This window comes from Gracilinanus agilis, chromosome 3, assembly GCF_016433145.1.
Source record: "Gracilinanus agilis isolate LMUSP501 chromosome 3, AgileGrace, whole genome shotgun sequence".
Taxonomy (NCBI): domain Eukaryota; kingdom Metazoa; phylum Chordata; class Mammalia; order Didelphimorphia; family Didelphidae; genus Gracilinanus; species Gracilinanus agilis.
The window spans coordinates 597,448,382-597,469,236 of NC_058132.1; the positions used below are offsets into that span (position 1 = coordinate 597,448,382).

Sequence of the window (20,855 nt, forward strand, 5' to 3'; positions counted from 1 at the left end):
CTTAAATCCTTTGGATACAAGACAGGGTTTAATTAGTTAGGGATAGGGATGGAGGGGTGACTTGAGGGGTGCGGCTGTGATAAATATCCCAAAATGTCTTAGTAACTACAACAGTTATCTCAACAATAAAAAAAAGTAAAGGAAATTCACAAATTGAAAAACTCTTTTCCTTTTCACTATCATGGCTAAATACAAAGAATCCTTATAACAAAATTTCAACACAATTTCTGCCACTGACCCTAGATACTGAATCAAGTTACAAAGCATATGTGCCATTTACTATATTTATAGCAATAGTTTTCCCTTTCAAATTATGTTTTTGAAAATAACTTTTAAAAAATGCATTTATAATTATACCTCCAAAAGCACTTCTTTATTTCTGTCAGCCATCTCAGATGTTTCCTTTTTCCCCAGAAGATAGTTCTGAAAGAGGAAACTAAGACATTAAGTTTAAGGATCTAGAATAAAATAAAGATAAGTTTATGACCAAAAACCAGAAATTGCTTATATTTCTTTGTCACATACATGCTATGTTGCTTCTTAAGAAAATCCTTTCTTTTCCCTTGTAATTGAAAACTTGCCACTACCAAATGCCTATTTCCTTACCCATTTATTCCTCTATTTATTAATTCTCATATCTTTCCCCCTTTGTGATCCTATGGTAGCATTACAAATGAATAACAACTGTGTTTTTGGATAGCATATAGTAATAAAATTTAAAGGATACAAAAAAATAAAAAAATTTACATTTAAAGGAGTTGCCTAGTGTGTAGAAAGCCTACTGATTTGGATGCCCAAAAAGGCAGTTTATGAAATCTTTTTTTGAGAATGTTTTTATTTTACTATTAAAAATTACATGTAAAAACAGTTTAAATTCATTTAAAATGATTTGGGTTACAAAGTCCCTCCCTTCTCTCTCTCTATTCCTTGGGAGGGATTGTATTTGAATCTTTGAAATAGATTATACACTTTGAAATAGATTATACATGTTCAGTCATTCAAAATTCACACCTCCATATTAACCGAGTTGCAAAAAAATAGAGTAGCCAAGTTATTCACTGTTGGTCATTGTATGGTGTTGCTGTTATTGTGTACAATGATCTAGGTCAGTTCACATAATCTTCCCAGATTTTTCTAAAACCATAATCATATACTACAACTTGTTCAACTGATGGGCATTCCTTCAATTTCCAATTATTTTGCTATCACATAAAGAGATGATATAAAAATACACTTGTATATATAGAACCTTTCCCCTCCTTTAATTTCTTATAGATCTAGAAGTGGTATTGTTAGTCAAAGAGTTGTTGGGAACAGTTCCTAACTGCTCTCCAAAATGGTGGGGGATCACTTCACAACTCCAAGAGTGTATTGCTGTCCCAATTTTTCCATACGTTTTCTAGCATTTATCATTTTCCTTTTCTGTCATTAGGCAATCTGACAGGTGTGAAGGGAGTACTTCAGAGTAGTTTTATTTTGCATTTCTCTAATCAATAGTGTTTTAGAACATTCCTAATATATGTATATATAAATAGTTTTCTTCTGAAAACTTCCTGTTTATATCTTTTGACCATTCATCATTTGGGGAATGACTTGCATTCTTATAAATTTGACTCAATATTTTGTAGAGATGAGAAATGAGATCTTTATTAGAAAAACTTGCTGTAAAAATTTTTCCAGGTTTACTGCTTTCCTTCTAATCTTGGCTGGATTGGTTTTGTTTGTACAATCCTTTAATTTAATGTAATCAAATCATCCATTTTACATCCTGTAATGTTATCTATATCTTCTCTTATCCAGATTGACAGGTAAAATATTCCATGTAACTTGTTTTTACCCTTCACTTCTAAATCATGTGCCCCTTTTTTGATCTTATGCTATATGGAGTGTGGTCTAGTTTCTGCCAAATTCTAGTTCAGTTTTCTTAGCAACTTTTGTCAAATAGTGAATTCTTTCCCCCAAACTTAGATCTTTGCTTCCATCAAACATTAGATTACTATGTTCAATTACTGATGTGTATTGTAAACTTTATTCCACTGATCTACCACTCTATTTTTTAGCTAGTAGATTTTGATAATTACTGCTTTATAATATAACTTGAGATTTGGTACAGCTAAATACAATCCATCTCAGCTAGTTATAATTTCACAATGTCTGACTCAACTAGAAATTTTAAGAGTTTTTAAAATGACTATGAAAAGTATCTTTTGGTAATAGCGTATAAAGCATAACTTCAATTAAAGTCCTATTCTCATGCAAAATCATATCTGAATTATGGGCTCAAATTTAAATTTCTATGCTAATGGATTATAAACTCTGGCAGGTCTTATCAGGTTGTAGTAGTACCTCAAAATGAACTGTTTTTCTTGTTTGAAGACTAACTTACCTAAGACTAAGCAGGCTGACCCTAGGGTGATGAATAGCTTGTGAGCCATACAAAAATCATCCAAAAACAGGAGATAGGCCAGATTTGACCCACTGGTCATGGTTTGCTATCTTCTGTACTAAGGCATGGAAAAATTATATAAAAATCAATATAGGCAGAGGAGGAGTCCCCTCCTTAAGGAAAATAAAAGATCTTTTCAAGCACTAAAAGAAGTGTGAAAACATAATATTATGTATACAATCACAACAAAAGGATTTTAATTCCCTAAAATAAGCATTCTTCACAATAGTTCACAAAAATTATTAATCAGTAGAAATGATACTTCACAGTAATATTTTGTAGATTCAGGCAGATACTCTTTGCCTTTAATACGTGTGATATTTCTCATAGTTTTCACTGAGATATGGAATTTCGCTTATTCAGTTGACTTTTTAGAAGCACAGTATCAGTAAGCTTTTCTGCTAATGGGACACATTAGTCCCAATTATATGTTTAGGATTATGAGGGAGGGAATCAAGGTATGACCTAGTTCAACCTTTCCTTCATCTTAGCGATGAGGAAGGTGAGGCCCAGCTAGGTTGCCAAAACAGAGCTAGTATCTGAATTTAGGTCCTTATTATTTCTAGCATAACTTAGCTATTTTCCCCAAGGGAAAATTACTAGTATTTGAGACTACTAAGCTCTAAAATCAAGTTAATGGATTATGTAAATATAGGATTTAAGCCAGGAAAGGAGATTTCAGGTTGCTTAGTTCAAGTATCTCATTTTATAAATGAGTAAACTAATGTCCAAAGAAGAAATAACCAAAATGACAGGATTCAACAAAAAGAACATAATGTGCTTCAGAAGACCCCCAAAAGCAACAATGTCCAGAGATAATTTAATATAATATCCCTGAAGACAATAAGTAAAATTAGTTGCATAGCTGGGTCACTAGTGAGCATTATAGACAGACACTAGTTTATAAGTCATTTCTTAGGGGAGAAAGATGTTCAAAGCCCAGAGGCTGTTGGAGAGTAGCAGCTACTTCTATTACCCTTTGAGACAGATAGGCCCTATCACCCTTGATGGCTAATGTTTTGATTCTCAAGGCATCCACATAGGCCAGGAAGTCATGCTATATAGTGCCCTACACTTGTCATCAAGTTATCCATCTTTCAAAACAGTTACCTGGTAAGATTAAAATAGCAAATAAACTATATTTCAATCTTACAAGATTTTTCAGGCTTACCTGAGGATTTTTGAAGAGTGCATACTTTTCTATACGTTCCACAAATATAAGCTTGTTTTGACTATCTCTTGTCCAGTTTAGAAGATTTTCAACTAAGTTTTCATGATCTTCAAAGATTCTCTCTGCCCAAATGACAAAACTTATTAGTATTTCATTACTATAACAATCTCATGTTGTTATATTATAGCCCAGGACTCTTTGAAGGCTTCATGGTAAGAAGTGATATGATTTAGCATCTTAATGCTAGAAGCATTAGAAATATAATGCATCTAGCAATCTTACATGGCTCAAACAACTTTTAAACAAAAGATGGAGGAAAACTTAAAGTAAACACTGTGGGAATTTAGTAAACCATACTGACTCCATCTTATGACCCATTTCTGGATAGTTCCCTTTCTATTCACTTATGGGTTTTGACCAACTTCTGTCTTGTGAGAAATTTTATTGCCATTATTTTGAACCTAGATTTGTGTGGCTGGGAAGCTGGATCACTTCTCCCTGTTGCTTAGAGATCCTTGCCTAAAGATCTGGATTATGATTATCAGAGACCTGGACAGATCTGAAGATGCAAATTTTCTCAAAATTACATATCTCAAATACCCCGCATCTCTTAATCTAAAAATTGGTGTTGTACTGGTCAATCAGTTATTGTTTCAATGTAGAACACAAACACTTGGGGAAGAGTGGGACACATCTTTTTCTGATTTCTGGAAATTACACCTGTTTGCTTCCCCCTCCCAATTTAGAATCCCAATCCAGAAGGGTCCCAGCATATTAATTTTGAACTTGAATGTGGGCAACAATCACAGCCAACTACAGCTGAAGAGACCCACTATCCTTAGCCTCCACAGTAGACAGGATTATAGATATAAAATGAAATGATATTAAAAAAGAATGATATGAAATAGGTGCGGAAAAATAGGTTGGAAACAGATTATCAGGGTTCTTTGTGTATCAAGCTAAAGAACTTACCATTGATTTATTAGACAGTGGGAAATCAGTGAAAGTTTTTGTTTTTGTAGGAATGTGATGTGTGCAGAGATGTTCATGAGGAAGATGAATTAGTTATTTCCACATATTTGGCAAGGCAGTGTAGTACAGTAGAAAGAATGCTTAATTTAGGCTAAGGGGACCTCTTTGGAATTTCAGCTCTGCCATTTACTGCTAAGTAACCTTAACTTTAAGTAACTTAAACCTGAAAAGACCTGTTTCCTCATCTCTGGACTAAACTGGCTTCTGGAGCAAAAAAGTTTTTCTCTCTAAAATTTTCTCCTAAAATTTGGCAAGGGATGGGATTGAAGGAAAGGAAAAAAACCAAAAGCAGTCATTAGGTGACTGGTGTCCATTAAAGAAATAGCAAAATCAGAAGGAGCTGGAATTGAGGAGGAATAAAGTTGGGCTTGTATGGAATGAGACACAAGCGTAAGATGAAATGGTTGGTTTGTTATAAAAATAAGTCTAAGAAAATATAGTATTTTTCATGCTTTGTTCTATCTATGATAAAGCAAAAATATGAGTGAAATGATATGGGTTATAATATTGTGTTAAGATTATGTAACATAATCTAACACAACATTATAATCTAAACAAAATCTGACAAACCAGATGCTATAAACTCAGGAAATAATCCAAATTTTAAGAAACTACAATTACATTTATAGCAATAAATAGGATTTTTAAAATATGCTTTTATAGAAAGTACAAACTGCTCTTACAAAGGTATAAAAGACTAATACAACAAAATTACTTACCCATTTGTAATTCGGAGATGGTTTCTACTAGTGACCAATCTAAGCTGTAGCCACAGTGTGACTTGTCCATCAAGTTATCCAATACTTGTCTCACTGTCTGTCTCTCATCTACCATCATCGTTTTAGAGCTGTCATCAGACATATGGACTCTAATTACAAGCTGTAACAGACAAGAAAAAAAGGCAAAGCATTAAAGCCATTCTTATTCCAAGTCACTATTTTACTAGTAACAATATCTAACTAAAAATTAAATATATTGAAAATCTGTATTTAATATATATGAATATACATATGTAAACAATCTCATTTGAGCTTCATAGTAATCCTATGGTATTTTATTATTCCTATTTTGTAGATAAGGAAACTAAGGTTCAAAGAGCCTCAGCCAAAATTCTATGGTGATAACCCAACCCCCCCCCAAAATCTCAAAAGCAAAACCCTCTAACATTATTATTTAATTTATCTGCCTTCTAACATCTGGCTGAGATCAACTACAATGAAGGAATAAGGTTTTTGTTGTTTCTTGGAGGAGAAAAGAGTGGGGGGGAAAAGCAGTCCTAAGAGTAGTTCTATACAAAGAAAAAAAAGGACAGAGAGTTCAAAACAAAAGAGTTCAAAACAAAATAGTAGGGATAAAAGTCTTCAAATAAAATGGATTCTTACAGTACTTATATTCTCAAATTATTCTAAGGCATTTCCAAACTGAACTACTAGCCATTTTCTGAATTTGGTATTTTATCTCCTTTTCTATACATTTGCAAAAGCTGTCCCAAATCCCTGCAATGCATTTCCTCTTCAGATCTGCCCCTTGGCTTCCTGACTGTTCTTCAATTTCAGTTTCAGCCCAAATTCCTGAGAAGCCTTCCTTAAATGAGTTTGTCTATACTTGTCTTCTCAGTAATATGAGCTTTACCTCCCCAGCAAAATATCAGTTCCTTGCAGTCTCTTTGTAACTCCAGCATCATGCACACTACTATTATTGTAGGCACTTCATAAAATCTGCTGAATTTGTTGCCATATCTAGGAAGTTATATTAACCAGAAAGATGTCATAACAGTTTAGCCAAGAAAAGTATTATGTGCCTAAATGCCATCAAGTGAACTGGTACATGCTTTTGTCATGTTTTCTTAGTGGTCTAAAACCAGGAGAAGAAAAGAATAGGAAAGGCACTGCTAACAGATGAAACATATTTGTTGGCCATTAACATCTGGCACATAAACCTAATCAATTACATAAACATGGCAAGCCTTAAGAGTTCCAAATTGGCTAATGCTATAAATGGTCTGAGGTTTTTCCCCTCTTCCAGATAATTAATATTCATTACTTCAAAAGGTCTGGGCGGGGCAGCTGGGTAGCTCAGTGGATTGAGAGCCAGGCCTAGAGATGGGAGGTCCTAGGTTCAAATCTGGCCTCAGACACTTCCCAGCTAGGTGACCCTGGGCAAGTCACTAGACCCCCATTGCCCACCCTTACCACTCTTCCACCTATGAGCCAATATACAGAAGTTAAGGGTTTAAAAAAAAAAAAAAAAAAAAAAAAGGTCTGTGAATTGTGAATTGGAAAGACCTCCAGGAAGTGATGCAGAGTGAAACGAGCAGAGCCAGAAGAACATTGTACACAGAGACTGATACACTGTGGTAAAATCAAATGTAATGGACTTCTGTACTAGCAGAAATGCAATGACCCAGGACAATTCTGAGGGACTTATGAGAAATAACGCTATTCATGTTCAGAGAAAGAACTGTGGGAGCAGAAATTCAGAAGAAAAACATATGATTGATCACATGGTTCAATGAGGATAGGACTGGGGATGTTGACTTTAAATGATCACTCTATTGCAAATATTAATGATATGGAAATAGATTTTGAACAGTGATACATATAAAACCCAGTGGAATTGCTCCTCAACTCTGGGAAGGGGTGGGGAGAAGGGGAGGGAAAGAACATAACCATGGAAAAATATTCTAAATTAATCAACAAAAAAAATAAAAAAATTTTAAAAAAGGGTCTGTGACTGCAATCTTAAGTATTTTGTCCACTAAAACTTCAGGTAATAGTTACTTGGACTCTGTGGCTCAGAATATTAATTACCTTCTTTAGCTAGGCTCTCTACCTTTCAGCTTTGTAGAGAGAATCTGCCAGAGCTTGCAGTCCTCTGGCTTGCTAACATGCTTCTACTTCTATGCCATGCTGACATGCAGTTATTGACACAAACATATGATTAAAATGGTTTCATCAATTGGGCTTTATTTCCTTTATGATGCAAGAAAAGGGGAGAAAACCCCTGGTTTTAAAAAAACAGTTAAAAAGCAGGTTTGAAATAAGCAGTGAAATATTTGAAGATTATATTTGAACAATAGGGTGGAAAATAATCAAAACTATATGAAGAGACTAAGAAAGGGCTGAAAAAAAAAGCAAACTGCTTGCTCCAGAGCCTAGATAGTAGGTGCTTAATAGATGTTTACTGAACTGAAGCTAACAATCCTACAGGGACTATTTGATTATTACATGCAAGGACTGAAGCTTAGTATTTAACTGAAGCACAAAAGGCTGAAATCAGTGATCAGGATTCTATTCAAATTAAGATTAGGCTAGTCTCTGGAAATAGTTATTTCAAGAAAACTTAAAATTAAAAGATTTTTTTAAAAAAAGAAAGACACTTCAAAAATTTATTTCGGCAAAATAAACACTTTATAAATTAATATGGAAGTCAAAATAACCCCCAAACCATTATGAAGCCCCAGGTTACCTTCTTCACTTGGGCTTCTTTAATCTTCTCCAGGGCCACTCTTATCTTCTCCGCCTTCACTTTGGCTGCCTGTTCTTCCTGTAAATACCAGACAATTGAGATACACAAATGCCCAGAGGACTAGGAGATACTTTGAGGTTAATCTGGTGGTAAGTATATATATGTATTCTAAGATTATTTGATTCTATCAAAATATGAATACCATGTAGTTTAGTTATGGGGGAATATATAGACTCAAAGTGTTATAAGGTAAAGCAAAACTTTGATTTTGTTCTTGGACAAATTTTTGTCCTTAATGTGACTGTTCTGAATTTAAACTCTCTGCAAAGGAGCTGTACTTCAGCTAGGTGTTTTTAATTAAATTGTTAAATCATTCCTAAGAAACTATGTTTATACAAAAAAATTAATGTGTCTTTTAAAATAATGAAAAAGAAAACTATAATACTGGCTTATTTTCACTAACGATAGAATTATAAATGCACTGTTACATAAAAATAGAGCCATAGGTTTTCCCAGGCTTTTAAATTTCTTAACTGTCTAAATCAGTTAGCTATGTTTAATGCCAATCAATTTCAGCTAATTCTTATTCATTCTTATGCTAGATTTAAAAAAAAGTTAATTGTAAAAGATTTTTCAAAACATTTAATATTTGGAGAACTCATCTAAAAAATTCCCCAAAACATTAGATTAAGTTGACCAAGAATTAAATATATAGTTTAGCCATTTTTTTCTGTTTTCCTAAAATAACATTTTATGCTCTTAACATTCATACTTACTTGCAGTTTCCAAGAATAGGCCATATTAATGCTGTAGCATTCATCTCCAAATTAAAAAAAAAAAACTAAAAAATTAAAACCTTTGCTGTAAAAAATAATTTTAAAATTTCTAAGGTCTTATAAAGGTGAGGCATTTAAAGAAAAACTCAAGAGGAACAAAGCCCCCCCCCCCTCCAACTTCAATTCCATTAGCTCTTCTTTACTTTTAACTCCCTTCTAATTAATTCCCAATCCTTTCTAGTCCAAAAGACAGCCTAGATTTAACACTTTATAAAGTAAGCATAGCTAAGACCTTCAGAATAGTGACTAAATGAAATTTCTATAAAAGCACTTTGCTCCAAAAGCAATTCATATGTTGTTCTTCATTAACAGCAGGGCAATGAAAGTCTACTATATTTAATTTGTCTTCATGCCTTTATACAAGATTTTACTAGTAACTACTCTCTTGCCTATAATCCCATAGCACTTAACTCTTCCTTAGGAAAAGCTCTGCTCTTCTTTACCTGCATGATTTGGCACTTTGGTCTGCCTCCCTCATTTCATGCTTTGTATTTACTACTCTGCTACACAGTGAGTGAAAAAAGTAGACTAGGGAGAGCAGTAGGCTTGTTTCAAGCCTCCTAGTTTCAAGGAATTTGATCCTTGAAAAGAAGCTAGTGGATTAACAAAAGCATAAAGTGCCAGCCTGAAATACTATCTGAAAACTTAGCCTGCAAAGAACAAAAGCATTTTATTTGGGAGGTGCTGAGATGCAAGATAAGATTGATTTATTTCATAAAGGTGTGCTCATTTAATGAAAAGACTGATTCATCCAAATAAATCAGTAAAAGATAGCTGATTCTCCATTGTTATTTTAAGGGAAGATACATAAAATCCAACTTCAACAATGGAGCAAAATTGAATGGGAAAATGTTTATATGAAATCCTTATCTTATTTAATATTTTTCTTTGCTTCTCAAACAATAAATGTGCTTAAAAGGGCATGTTTTACCTACAACTATTGGGCCATAATAATGCTTCTTGCCTTTGGAAATTCAGTAAAATGACTTCAAACAGAAAGTGGGAAAAGATTTCACCGTACAAATTTTGTCATATTTCACAAACATAGTAAAGATACTTTGTTATATTAACAAACAGTTCCAAAAGATCAGTTAGTAAATATTCATTGTTGATGGAATTTCAATCAGAACACTTAAAAAGAACTACATTTTTTTTTTAAACATAAGTGATGAAAATCCATGGTGAAGTAGAAAAAGGACTGATTTGAGATCAGAGAACTGGCTCAAATTCCAACTACTGTCTATGAGAATAGAGGTTAGTCAGGCAGTCTTTCTGTGTTTCAAAAAGATCTTGCTCCAGAATTCCAAGAAATAGGTTTGAATTCTGGCTAGTCCACCTATTAGCTCAGTTTTCACTGGTGTGACTTTTGGACAAGTCACTCCTTTCTGGGACTTAATTTCTTCATTTGTAAAATAAGAGGACTGAACTACATGATTTCTTCCAGTTCTAAATACAGGTTTCTCCAATTTGTTTTTATTTTTTCTATTGACAATGTGTCTTGGCAACCCCTAGGGAAAAATAACAGCAACAACACCATCACCACCATACTACATTTTAGGTTCTGAACTCTCTCAATACTATTTCATAATTTCTCTCCTATTTCATACTTTTGGTCATCCTGAGCATAAACAACAGGTATAGACAAAATTAACCCTATCTTCTTTTTTTCTTTACTATAAGGGAAAAAGCAAACCATTGTCGCCTGAAAAAATTCCTTTTTTTTGCTACCAATGACCATCAAAAACCAAGTCTCCTCAATTTGCATTCATGACAAAAACTAGGAGGAGATCTCTTGATTAAAAGAAAGTCAATGCTATAGAATCAAAATGTTAAAGCTCTCTAGCATTTTCATTTTTATATAAAATTTGAAAGCTCTGAAGAAACAATAGTGGAAGAAACTGGATATAGGGAAAGTTTGAGATCACTAATTTTTCACATAACTGAAAACCAAATCAATCTAAAATTAAAAGAGTTAAATGAGTATGTCTCAAGCTTCAATTACATTTAAAGTAGTTGCTTAGTACAAAAAAAGTCTATTGATCCAGATGCCAAAAAGTTAGTTCTTTTGAAAGAATTTTTAACTTCCAAAAACAATCACATGTCTGATAGATTATACTGACTGCCCAATGTCTGAAATTAATGCTAGTGGATAATAATGTCACAGACCTTATGACCACTAAGGAGAGTTCAAATACAGACTTTTCACAATAAAAAGAAAAAAACTAAAGCATGTGGCAATAATTTGGGACTTCCCCAAAACAGAGGAGAATAGGAAGGCTAATGTCTTTTTTCAGTTAGTCACAGATAAAAGCATAAGCTGCTAAAATGAGAGCATCTGAGAGCATCCACAGATCCAGAAGTAGTTGGTTAGCACAAAGGACAGAGTGTAACCCAGGAAGACCTATATTCAAATTCAGCCTCAGTCATTTACTAATTGCGTAACCTTAAGCAAGTCAATTAACCTCTTTTTGCCTTAGTTTCAGTTTAAATAATAGCACCTACCTAACCCAAGAGTTTTTGAGAATAAAATGAGATATTTATATTGCACTCTGCAAAAATTTAAGTGCTATATAAATGTGAGTTATTCTCAGTGGATAGAGCACCTGGCATGGAGGCAGGAAGATTCACCTTCCTGAATTCAAATCGGACCTCAGATGCTTACTAGCTTTGTGACCTTGGTCACTAACTGCCTCAGTTTTCTCATCTGTAAAATGAGAAGAAAACAGCAAACTGCTCCAGTATCTTTGCCAAGAAAACCTCCAATGAAGAAGACACAACTAAAAGACTGAACAACAAAGAGCACTTGTTTGTAAAGTGTTTAGCACAGTTCCTGGCACGTATTAAGTGCTTACTGGATATTAGAAAGTATTAAATACATATATTTTAATAAAAATAATCCTCCTAAATATAAGAAATATTTTTAATCCTTAATTCAACTAATAAAGAATCCCTACATACATCGTTGACCTCTGTTGCTATAGTGCTTTTCAGAACACTTTGCCATGGAAGCTCTTTATCCTCATACACGCGATCAGTCTAAGCTGCTGAGCCTGAAGGCCTTGCCCCTATAAGAATGTCTATTCCTCCTTGGCTCTGAGAGCCTCTGAACTCCAGAGAACTTGGGCTCACAGCTATTACTATAGTTTTGGCTACTTTACTAGTACAAAAGGTTTCTATGGGCTGATCTCACTCAGAACCTACACCATAATTATATCATTGTTTCATTATGGACTTCTTTATTTTTTCTATACACTCTGATGATCTCATCAACTCTCATAGATTCAATTATCTTTATGCAGATAATTTTATTTAGCCTTAGTATCAAATATAAAGTTCTTTGTCATTTAAAGCTCTTTAAAGCTTGGGTCCTTCTTATCTTTCCAGAGTTCATACTATGATCTAGCTATATTGGCCTATTTTTGTTACTTGTATATTATTTTCCATTTCCCATCTCTGTGCCTTTGCACTCCTGACTCCAGAAAGTCCTCCCTCTCAGCTGCTGACTTGAATCTCAATTTCCTTTAAGATTTATTAGCTCAAGCACCACATCTAATAGGTCTTTCCTCTTTCCCCTAGCTATTAGTGCTATCTCTTTTAAGGTAATTTCCCTTCTATGATGCATTTATCTTATATTTTCCAATTTATATGTGTTACTTTTTTCTATATGTGTTTCTTTTTTGGAATAAAAGCTATTTGAGATCAGAGACTATTTTTTGTATCTCCAGCACTTAATCATTTAATAAATGCTTATTGATTGGGAAAATAAATATACAGTGGTTTTCAAAAGAAGAAATAAACCATCAATAATCACTGGGGAAAATGTATTGATTCACTAACAAGAGAATTTCAAATTAAAATAAGCATGTGATTTCAATTTGCAGTCAACAAATTGGATAAAGTGATCATTTAAAAAAAATCAATGATTCAAATTAGAGGGTTCATGGGATGACAGAAATGCTATTATACTATATTTACCTTCTATCTTAGCATCAATTCTAAGACAGAAGGATGGCAAGGGTTAGTATTCGGGGTTAATTGACTTGCCTAGGGTCATATGACTAGGAAGTATCTGAGTCTAAATTTGAACCCAAAGCTCTACAGACTCCAGATTTGGCTCTTCTCTGAGAGATCTAGGTTCTCTGACAATTTATTGTTAATATAAAATTAAGCTTGCTTTGAAAAATCAGGAAAGACTAACATTTGAATAATTGTTAATAACAATTAAAATCATCATCAAGGGGTTGTCTGGTCTGATGTCATTGATCATAGATAAAACCTGCCCCATTTAAAAATCACAATGTAAACATTTTTTTCCTGAAACCTCAAAAGCATATTGACCATAATGATTTCTCATTATTCAGAAGGTACTTTGTAATCTTGCACTGCTTCAATTTCATCTTCACAAATATCATTTTTATCATCATCACTGCCATGTTCTATGGTTATGCATGAATTTCTGTAGGTCTGATAATTAGCTTACAGAAATATTTTTAATTGTTATATTAAGAACATACATATATTATCATTGATATGAGTACTTCACATCTATATCTAAGAAACAGTATTCATGTATATTGTAAGTGGCTAAGTGTAGCTAAATATAATACCAAATATGGTTAATTCTCAATCAAAAGGGTTAGTTGCATCCAAATCCAAAAATGGTACATAATTTAAAAAACAAATGATTTGATTTCTAAATAACTTTATACTTATAAAATACAATTTATATGATATCCTGGGAACTTATAATATTTTGAAACAAACTTGAAACAGTGAAACAGTTGTCCATTTCCCAATTCACTGTTAGAAAAAGAAATCAATACTTCTCAGAAAGAAGTAAAACATTAGTCTAAAAGAATCTAGCTTTGGTCAGACTAGTTGCAGGCTTACAAATTCTTGTGGATATAGAATTGAGTAATAAAATGTTATAGATTTTCTTTCAAGCTCATGCCAGATAAACAAACCATGATTTTGTTTAAGTAAAAAGCAAAGAAATAGCATTGGCAATAATATAAAAGCAAGACTGTCATAGGAAAAAAGTGCTATATAGGTAACATAAACAAAATAAATAAATTGAAACTATTATATAAAATACAATGTGTTAGACTTCAAAGAAATGAAACTGCTATACTGGAAAAGGTGCTAAAACACCAAAAAGCTTCTAAAGAAATTCCTTTTATGATATACCACATATGGGATGAATGCCAGCCATTATAAATGTTAGGAAGCTTTCTAGCTTTTCTTTCTAGCTAAGGATTATTATATCAACTTCAACTAAAGATGAAGTCACTTTACTGAAGACAAAGGTGCTAGAGCAAGAAAGCAACAATACAGGAGCACATCCAAATTATGGAAACTGTATCCTCCCTCAAAGCAGCAGTCACATGCAGGCAGAAAAGAAGAAGCATCACCTTGGTCAGCAAATGAGAAGGCTTTCCTGCAATGTTTCTCAGAAGGAGGGAGGTTTCCCTGTCCAGATAGGAGTGCTTGTGCAGAAAGAGAGAAAAAAAGGCAAAAGGAGTCAGTGTAGGCTTTGTGTGCTTTAAAAAAAAAGAGTAAATATAAAACAGACAAAGCAAAAATGTCCTTCTTTACCTCTCCTATATTTCTAAACTGACTGAGACTATCTGCACAAAGCGGACAGTTTCCAGAATTATGAAGCCACTGCTGCTGCTTCCTCACCTTAAAAAAATAAAGATTTCTCTAAGACCATTAAGCAAAATAATTGATTCCCCTCTGGTAAAGTTTTCAAGTACTACATCCACATAGTACAAATAACTTAATGTTGAACAATAGTAGCAACAAATTGAAAATTTAAGAATCTTTCAAAAATATTTATGGTTACCTCAAAATCCCTTAGGTTAAAGGTAAATCCAAGTGCTTGATTCCAAATCAGCAGTTTTTCTACTGAACAGTTAAATGCAGCTGTTTTATTTTAAAATATCCTATAATTTAAGGTTGCCTTACCCAATAAGACTACGATGAGGGGGCAACTGGGTAGGATTGAGAGCCAAGCCTAGAGATGGGAGGTCCTAGGTTCAAATCTGGCCTCAGATACTTCTAGGTGTGTGACCCTGGGCAAGTCACTTGACCCCCATTGCCTACCCTTACCACTCTTCTGCCTTACAGCCAATATACAGTATTGACTCCAAGATGGAAAATAAGGGTTAAAAAAAAAAAAGACTAAGATGAGTTTATTGTTATTCTCTTACTGCTTTTTAATTTGTGTTCCAAGAGTGATTTTCCCCACTTTGGAACTTTCCAAACAAATCTAATCTTATATATTTAAAAAAGTCATTTGAAGGTAGGTGGCCAGCAAGGTTAGCAAACACCAATGTAAATAGCTTTAGTAATAAGTTGTTTTCACTGTAAAATAATCATTATCATAATGTACCTGGTTATGGACAAAGAAATATGGTTTATTAATATAAAAAAAGGGAAATTCTTTAACTTTTTTATCTTTTAAAAAACCCTTACCTTCCATCTTCCTTCACTGTGTATTGCTTCCAAGGCAGAAGAGTAGTAAGGGCTAGGCAATGGGGATTAAATGACTTGCCCAGGGTCACACAGCTGGAAAGTGTCTCAGGCCAGATTTGAACCTAGGACCTCCTGTCTCTAGGCCTGGCTCTCAATCCACTGAGTTGCCCTCACTTAATTAAAAAAAATGTTTTCTATATGCTCTTAAAACCTATTAAAAAGATTTCTATAAATTTCCCACAAAACTTAAGTTTATTGAAATATAATGCTCACAACATCAAGAGTACAACAGTAGAGACTGCTGGATTTGGAGTCAAAAGACCTAAGTTCTAATCCTGGTCCCTGATAACCTACTGCTTGTTTCCTTGGCCAAGATAAACTTCCATGTCTGTAAAAATGAGCAGAAGAATTAGATGACATTGAGGTCCCTTCCAGGTTTAGATCTTTGAACCTTTCAAATCTAAACTGGTTTGTGTAGAATTCCTAAACTTATTTAGATAGATCAGTCATTTCCTTCTCGGACTCCCACTACAATACCTTTCTATGCCTTTTCATCCTGTACAGTTCTTACACATATTTTCCCACTGGTCAATGGGTACAGACAACATATAGGATGAATAACAGTACCACTAAAAAAAAGTTTATATATTTTTACTGTTGCCTTTAATTTTTTTAATTCTACTTTCATTTCTGAATATATACCTGCCCCAGAATTCATGACCAAAAACAGGAATAGAAAGAGCACAGAAGATAAAATAGTCATTTGTGTTACAAAACTGAAAATCTTTGGCACAAGCAAAATCAATATTTAGAATTAAGAAAGAAAATAGTTAACTGGAGTAAAAAAATCTTTGCAGAAAATTTCTGAGAAAAGTCTGATACCAAGATAGAGAAGGAATAGGAAAAAAAAAATAAGATCAAGATATGAACCAGGCTGTTTTTTTTTTTTAAAGAAATACAGGCCATAAACAAACATAAGAAAAAACCTCCACTCACAAAGTTTATGAGAAAACACAAATTAAAATATCTGTGAGTTGTTGCTACCACACACACATATTAAATAAAGAAGAAAATGGCAATTGTTGGAGAATATGGGTGGGGTGGGGAGGACAGGTAGATCAGCACATTATTAAGTGGAGCTGTGAATTATTCCAACTGTTCTGGAAAGAAATTTGGAAATGTAAAACTATACATAGGTACACACACACACACACGAATGCACATATACATATTATATATACACACATTACACACACACACACACACACACACACACACACACACACACACACACCCTATCCTTTAAACCCAGTGATGCTACACATATACTGTGAAAGAGAATTTAAACTTTTTGTTTATTTTAACTTAATCAAGAACTTGGGAGTCCCCTGCCTTTCACACTTACTTAGTCATTAACACTTAGTCCTAAAAGACCACAAGCACTGCCCTCCCCCAGTAATGCTAGGCAAATTGGGAAACTATGATTGGTTCCTGAGCTGTGATAGACCAGCCCACTGTGAAAGAAAATAGAAACCAGAGAGACAGGAAGTGACTTGGAAGAAACTGCTTATAAAAGCCAGAGGGCATTCTGATGATGAATTCTGCTGCCTTGGTGGCTCTTGCTGAGGGAGGACTTTTGCATCTTTGTGTTGGATTTCATTCTGTGTTTGGTGGCTCTTGCTGAAGAGACTACCTCCATTCCTGGTTGGAGATCAAGACCTGAGGAAGCCTGTCAGAGTTGAGCTAGATTTCTTCAGATCGGCAATTATAGGATATTTAGCTAGGTAATATTTTCTACTTTCTTCCTACATTTCCCCCTTTAGTATCTCTACCTTACTGTAATAAAGCTACTAAAGCTGCTAATAATCTCATGACTTAATATTTAATTATAAAGGTGACCACAACTTTTAAAAATTCTTATATTTTAATTATTATAATACATAAATAAAAAAGGTCAGACAGAGGGAAAGGACCCATTTGTACAAAAGTATCTAAGAATCCTTTTTGTTAGCAGAGTGGGTGACTATCAATGAGGAATAGTTAAATAATATGTTATTTGTTGTACTATAATAATATTTGCATTGTTATATTGTTTCTATTATTTTGCAAGAAATTATGAATAAGACTCAAAAGAATAATTCTGATTACATTAAATTAAAAAGGTTTACAGGTTATTTTGTCTGCGCACAGACAAAAGCAATGCAACCAAATTAGAAGGGAAGCAACAAATTGGGGGAAAAAACCTTTTATAACAAAAACCTCTGACAATGGTCTAATTTCTCAAATTTATATGGAGCTAAGTCAATTGTACAAAAAAATCAAGCCATTCCCTAATTGATAAATGGGCAAGGAACATGAATAGGCAGTTTTCAGATAAAGAAATCAATAAGCACATGAAAAAATGTTCTAAATCTCTTTTAATTAGAGAAATGTGAATCAGAACAACTCTGAGGTACCACCTCACACCTAGCAGATTAGCCAATATGACAGTAAAAGAAAATAATAAATATTGGAGGGGATATGGCAAAATTGGGACACTAATGCATTGCTGGTGGAGCTATGAATTGATCCAATCATTCTGAAGGGCAATTTGGAATTATGCACAAAGGGCTTTAAAAGATTGACTGCCTGTTGATCCAGCCACACCACTGCTGGGTTTGTACCCTAAAGAGATAAGGAAAAATACTTGTACAAAAATATTTATAGTTGCACTCTTTGTAGTGGCAAAAAATTCGAAAATGAGGGGGTGTCAGGGGAATGGCTGAATAAATTGTGGTACATGTTGGTAATGGAATACTATTGTGTAAGAAATGATAAACAAGATGATTTTAGAAAACGCCGGAAAGATCTGCAGAAATTGATGCAGAGAGAAATAAGCAGAACTGGGAGAACACCGAATACGACAGCAATATTAGGTGATTTATCTGTAAAAAATTTGCTACGCTCAGTAATGCAGGGATCTGGGATAATCCTGAAAGATAGGGAATGTGAATGCTCTCCACCTCCAGAGAAAGAACTGTTGGGGTTCACATCAGTGTATCTTGGGGGTTTTGGTTATACAGGAATGTGCTCTTACAACAATGACCAATATGGAAGTGTTTTGCATGACAAATTATTATTTAAAAATATATATAATGACCCTTTCTCATGACTCCAGGAGATTAATTATAAAGAATACTTCTTGTATCTTGGCATAGAGGTAATGGAGTAGTGGTGCAGAATGACATATACATTCTCAGACATAGCCATGCTTATTTGGCATCCAATTTTTTTTTTTTTAATTAGTGGTAGTGGGGGAGATTGTGGTTCATGAGAGTGATGAAAAGAAAAAGAAAAAAGTGTTGATGAAACATTTAAAAAACATATAGGCATATATTAAAGAGAATAGACCAGAAGTTCAGGAGGGGATCCAGACAAAAGGGGCAGTTTTGTACCTACTAGTTTGTATGATTTAATGTAAACCTTAAGAACTATGTAGAAGTTCATGTTCAAATATGATCTTCTGTTCTTTGTATATCAAAATTTTGTATATAATTTACTAAATTTACAACAAAAATTTAAAATATGTAAAATTTAAGATATGCAATTATTCTGTACATTCCTTTTCTCTGTCCAAATAGTAAGTTCATCCTTATTACAAAGATTAAAAGAAGAAAAAGCTGAATAAAATTAATTTATATAGATATCTGAAAAACTATGTGATTCTTAAAATTCTCTGTACCACAATTATACCATCATCAGTACAAAAATAGAATGATGCTGCATTGGATGTAGAGATGTCGAATAAATTTTGTTCTTTGCTGTGACCAAAATTGTGGGAAGCCGTTCTATGTAGTAAAACCTTTGGAGAAATAGGATCAAATTTAGGGCCTGTTATCTGGATTCCCTACGTGACCAATCCAGGCTGAGGCAGTCTTTGTGTTTGGTCCTGGTCACTTGAGCCCCAAAAAGGCTCTGGTACCAGAAGGTAGGTTAATCCAAAATCAACTTGATCCCTCCAAAAAGGTTATTAGGAGTCATTTAGAGAAACAGAGTCTGTAACAGATATTTTATCTGGATCCCATTACAAAATCATCGGCAAGTAAAACTGTGTGTATGATTTTTCTGCCCTGCATGTCAGGATGCAGACTGAATGGGTCATCTAAGATAAAAATCTGAGGCTCCTCTTCTGACTCAGTCTTTGATCCCCACCTTTTTTACAATTCTTATTGGAGAGCCTTGAAGTGGTAGACCAGCTTCTATTGAATTGATAATTTCCTCCCTTGATAATTGAAGAAGCCTTAATCTTAAACAGAGGCTGATTCCATACTCAGATTAAAACCTGAGTCTTTAGTCTGTATGCAGATTTCAATTGATGAGCATCTCCCTGGGATATTTCCTCTCCTGGAATTATCCCCTCCTGAAATTGGGGTTTGGAATTTGACCATTTGTCTTTGCATCTGTATTCTTTAGACTTCAATGGATTATGTGTGATTTATTGCCCCTTACCAACTGTGACCTCTTTGAGAAGGATATATAATAAACTTCCATGCCCACAGAATTTGGAACAGCATGGGCTAACCACTAGTCTAGTTGTTCTCATTTTCTTTCTCCTGCTTTAACCATCCTATGCCACCACGCCGCTCAGGACCCCAAAAAATCATATAGAGGCATGGCCCCCTATACAAAATAGTCAACACGTTGCAACCTATCTTCTAGTAATGAGCCTTTCCTCACTTAGTCAATCTGGTCCTCAAATGTCACAAGGCATATATATATATATATATATATATATATATATATTTTATTTTAAACCCTTAACTTCTGTGTATTGACTTATAGGTGGAAGAGTGGTAAGGGTAGGCAATGGGGGTCAAGTGACTTGCCCAGGGTCACACAGCTGGGAAGTGTCTGAGGCCACATTTGAACCTAGGACCTCCCGTCTCTAGGCCTGGCTCTCAATCCACTGAGCTATCCAGCTGCCCCTCAAGGCCTATATTTAAAGTACTTCTAGCTTGGTAGAATCTTCCAGTGCTTGATTTGTGCTTGATTTCAAGAAAACAAAGAAAAATTTTTGTTCAGTTTGTTTTATGCAATTATATACATATAAGGAAGGTTAGAGGACTACTAAATTGAACTTGGGTCCCTTTGATTCCAAGTCTAGCTATTTTATTTACTGTCTTATGGTATCTCTCAAACAAAAGAACATTCAAATTACAAACAAATCCAAGCACTGTTTTCAATTTCTTGAACACTATTTTTCCTTAAAATCTTCTCAAATGATTTAGTCAATTAGTTTTCAAATTCTAAGATTTCCTTCTGGTCAGTAAAATAACAAATATAGTATGTATTACTTGACCACCAGGGGGCAATAATATATAATTTATGCTTGAGAGAAACTTGGTAATACTGATCATAAAGTTATATACTAAATACTAACAGAGGT

At 34.0% G+C, this 20,855-nt stretch overlaps 1 protein-coding gene across 1 annotated transcript in view; it reads right to left on the reverse strand.

The window, feature by feature from the left end:
- RAPH1 (Ras association (RalGDS/AF-6) and pleckstrin homology domains 1) overlaps positions 1-20,855 on the reverse strand; it is a 108,483-nt gene that overhangs the window by 25,277 nt on the left and 62,351 nt on the right. The window contains exons 5-8 of the mRNA XM_044669410.1: positions 8,118-8,195; positions 5,369-5,528; positions 3,618-3,739; positions 358-423 (exon numbers count right to left, since the gene is read on the reverse strand). Coding sequence (XP_044525345.1) covers positions 358-423; positions 3,618-3,739; positions 5,369-5,528; positions 8,118-8,195 — 426 coding nt within the window. The remainder of the gene's footprint in view (positions 1-357; positions 424-3,617; positions 3,740-5,368; positions 5,529-8,117; positions 8,196-20,855) is intronic.